The sequence below is a fragment of the Histoplasma capsulatum genome, genomic scaffold (genome assembly GCF_000149585.1).
Source record: "Histoplasma capsulatum NAm1 scaffold_1 genomic scaffold, whole genome shotgun sequence".
NCBI lineage: Eukaryota > Fungi > Ascomycota > Eurotiomycetes > Onygenales > Ajellomycetaceae > Histoplasma > Histoplasma mississippiense.
In genome coordinates, this window is record NW_001813982.1 from 6,341,822 (window position 1) to 6,344,346 (window position 2,525).

The window sequence follows — 2,525 nt, forward strand, 5'->3', positions numbered from 1 at the left end:
GTACGTCGAATACCGCCGTACACTGTACGCCGTACCGTAGGTCCCCGGTGGATCCACGACCCAGTGACCCACGCTCCGGCTCCCGATCCGTGGCCCAGCCAGAGCGCCAGAGCGCCAAACAGCCAGACAACCCGCGGTGGGTTGTAAACGCACCCGGACACGACCACGGGCTGTATGCCTATATATTCCCCTGAACCCTCCCTCTGCTTTCCAAAATCTTTCCTGACTCTTCCTTCTCCCAATCTTTACCGAAGAATATTTCTTCTGCCTCTCGTTTTGCAACAACGTCGCTCTGGTACTTTCGGTCACTGTTTCTTCCCAATCCAATCGTTTTATAACAAAGGACCAACTTAATTCCCCAACTTTCAAAATGCATCTCTCCGTCGTTGCTGTTGCCGTTTCGGCTCTTGCCATGTCCGCCCAGGCCGCGGTTGTAAGTTAACTCGGCTCTACTGCCCATTCTCCCAATTCTCACGACCATAGATTGTCTCTTGAAGACGAGCGAAAGGACTGACCAATTGTTATAGGCTGATGGCGGCTATCCGGTTTCCTCTCCACCCCCTGAGCCATCCTACCCAGTTGAGTCCTCTTACTCCGCTGAGCCATCCAACTCGGCGCCTGGCTACCCGACCGGAAGCTATCCTATTTCTTCCGAGTCTGAGTATCCCACTGAGACCGCTGAGTCCACCGGCTATCCCACCCACGGGCATCCTTCTCCCAGCGACTATCCTACTGAAACTCCTCCCGCCTATCCCACCGGGGGCAATCCTACTCCCAGCGACTATCCTACTCAGTCCCCTCCCCACTCTGAGTATCCTACTCAGTCCCCTCCTGCCTCGGAGTACCCAACTCCGAGCTACCCGAACACCGTTCCTCCCTACCCAACCGGTCCTCCTCCCTCCAGCGCCCAACCCACTGGCACCGGTCGCTATCCTACCACCACTCCTCCCGCCCCAACTTACCCACCAGGTGAGGGCGCTGGTTTCTCCACTAGCGTTCCCTTCGGGCTTGGCCTTGCTGCTGCTCTCTTCGCTGCTTTCCTGTAAATGGAGCAACCATTGAAGATTTGCATGCGATGAACTTGAGAACCCCTTAACAATAATATTTCTTGTTCCTAATTAAGCCAACCTATTTAACAACGGGTGGAAAAACTGACAGCCCTGTCTTTTTGCTATTGGGCGGGCGGGGTGGCTTAATTGGCGAATCCACTTGTATTCATTTCTACTCTTTCCTCTGTATAGCAGATGCTTGGAAGGGCCTATCAGACCAGGGAATGCCGAGTATCCGTGGTCGGGACAAGTGATGACGTTTGACTCTACCGCAATACAGTGTTACACAATTTTTACCTTTTTAATCACAACCTGGTATCCAGCTGGCGTTCTGTTGAGTTGGACATGATCTCCGTTGTTATTCTGCCAAATACGACTTTTCCATAACCCTTATGTTTTTCTTTTTTGGATAGACTATGTTTATTCTTAGTATTCTTCACGTCCTCTAATAAGACTCATTACGACCCATTTAGATGAAAGTAAATCCGCCCATAAATACCAGTTGTAAAATGACACAACGTTATGTCTTTTTGTGTTATTGCTTGGATCATAGATGATACCCGGAATGCTCCGCTCCTGCTCGTTGGCAATGATCAATGTTCCCCCATTCATTTGTGCTCGACGCCTGGCAGAAAGTTCATCACGCCTTCCAAGTCACGCGTCCACGGGGGGTTTGTTGATGTGCACCATTCCTTATCGAGCCTAGCCGCTTTCCCTCTCTCATCGCGCATCTCAAAATCAGAGCAGATGTCGAATGACGATGCCCATAGTTGGTGTCTGTGTCTGTGTGTGTGTACGCTCTGCCTTCTTGGACACTTCGTTTCCTTGATTCCCAGCTCTGTCGCGTATCTGTGGTACCCGCGTCCCGGTCCGCGTTTGAACTCTAATCCCGGTTATCTCTCTCTATCTTCCTAGATTGGACCGGTATCCAGAGGGGACAACAGTACCACAATTTGCATAGAACGCAATTCAGCATGGTGAGCTTCCCATCAATGAACTATGAACTCAAACCATTGCTATATGACTCTAAAACGTCCCCCGAAATCCCCAAAAACCTAACGCAAAATTCTAGGCCTCCGGCTTTCGAAGGTTGGCATCAGACCATGCCTCTCTCCACAGAGACGGCATGCCGCCCCACTACCTCTTCTCCCCTGCAAACAACGCGTCTTCGCCATTTCCAGATGACCTCACTCAACTCGTTGTCCTTCTTACGGGTCCGCAGGGGACGCCGTACTCGCAGGGTCTCTGGGCGATTACATCTACGCATGCCTGAAGATTATCCCCAGAGCCCTCCCAAAAGCAGCGTTTAGGACACGGATATGGCACCCGAATGTCGACGAGTCGACGGGCGCGGTTTGTGTAGATACTCTTGAAGAAAGATTGGGACCCGAAGCTGACGTTGAGGGATGTTTGATCGTATGTTCTTTCTCTGCCCTTTTTAGTTTCCATCCGTTATTGCGGGGGGCGAATGGAGGA

At 51.4% G+C, this 2,525-nt stretch overlaps 2 protein-coding genes across 2 annotated transcripts in view; both read left to right on the forward strand.

Annotated features, from left to right (window-relative positions):
• Positions 1–370: 370 nt before the first annotated feature.
• Positions 371–1,046, forward strand: HCAG_01820 (predicted protein; the record flags this gene model as incomplete). Its single annotated transcript, XM_001544723.1, has 2 exons — positions 371–433; positions 528–1,046. 2 exons carry the CDS (start codon positions 371–373, stop codon positions 1,044–1,046), a joined length of 582 nt encoding a protein of 193 aa, XP_001544773.1.
• Positions 1,047–1,809: 763 nt separating this feature from the next.
• Positions 1,810–2,525, forward strand: part of HCAG_01821 (predicted protein) — a gene marked incomplete at both ends in the record, with an annotated part of 2,234 nt that continues 1,518 nt past the window's right edge. Inside the window, 4 exons of the mRNA XM_001544724.1 lie at positions 1,810–1,834; positions 1,965–2,026; positions 2,122–2,263; positions 2,290–2,465. Of these exons, the coding sequence (XP_001544774.1) occupies positions 1,810–1,834; positions 1,965–2,026; positions 2,122–2,263; positions 2,290–2,465 (405 nt within the window). The remainder of the gene's footprint in view (positions 1,835–1,964; positions 2,027–2,121; positions 2,264–2,289; positions 2,466–2,525) is intronic.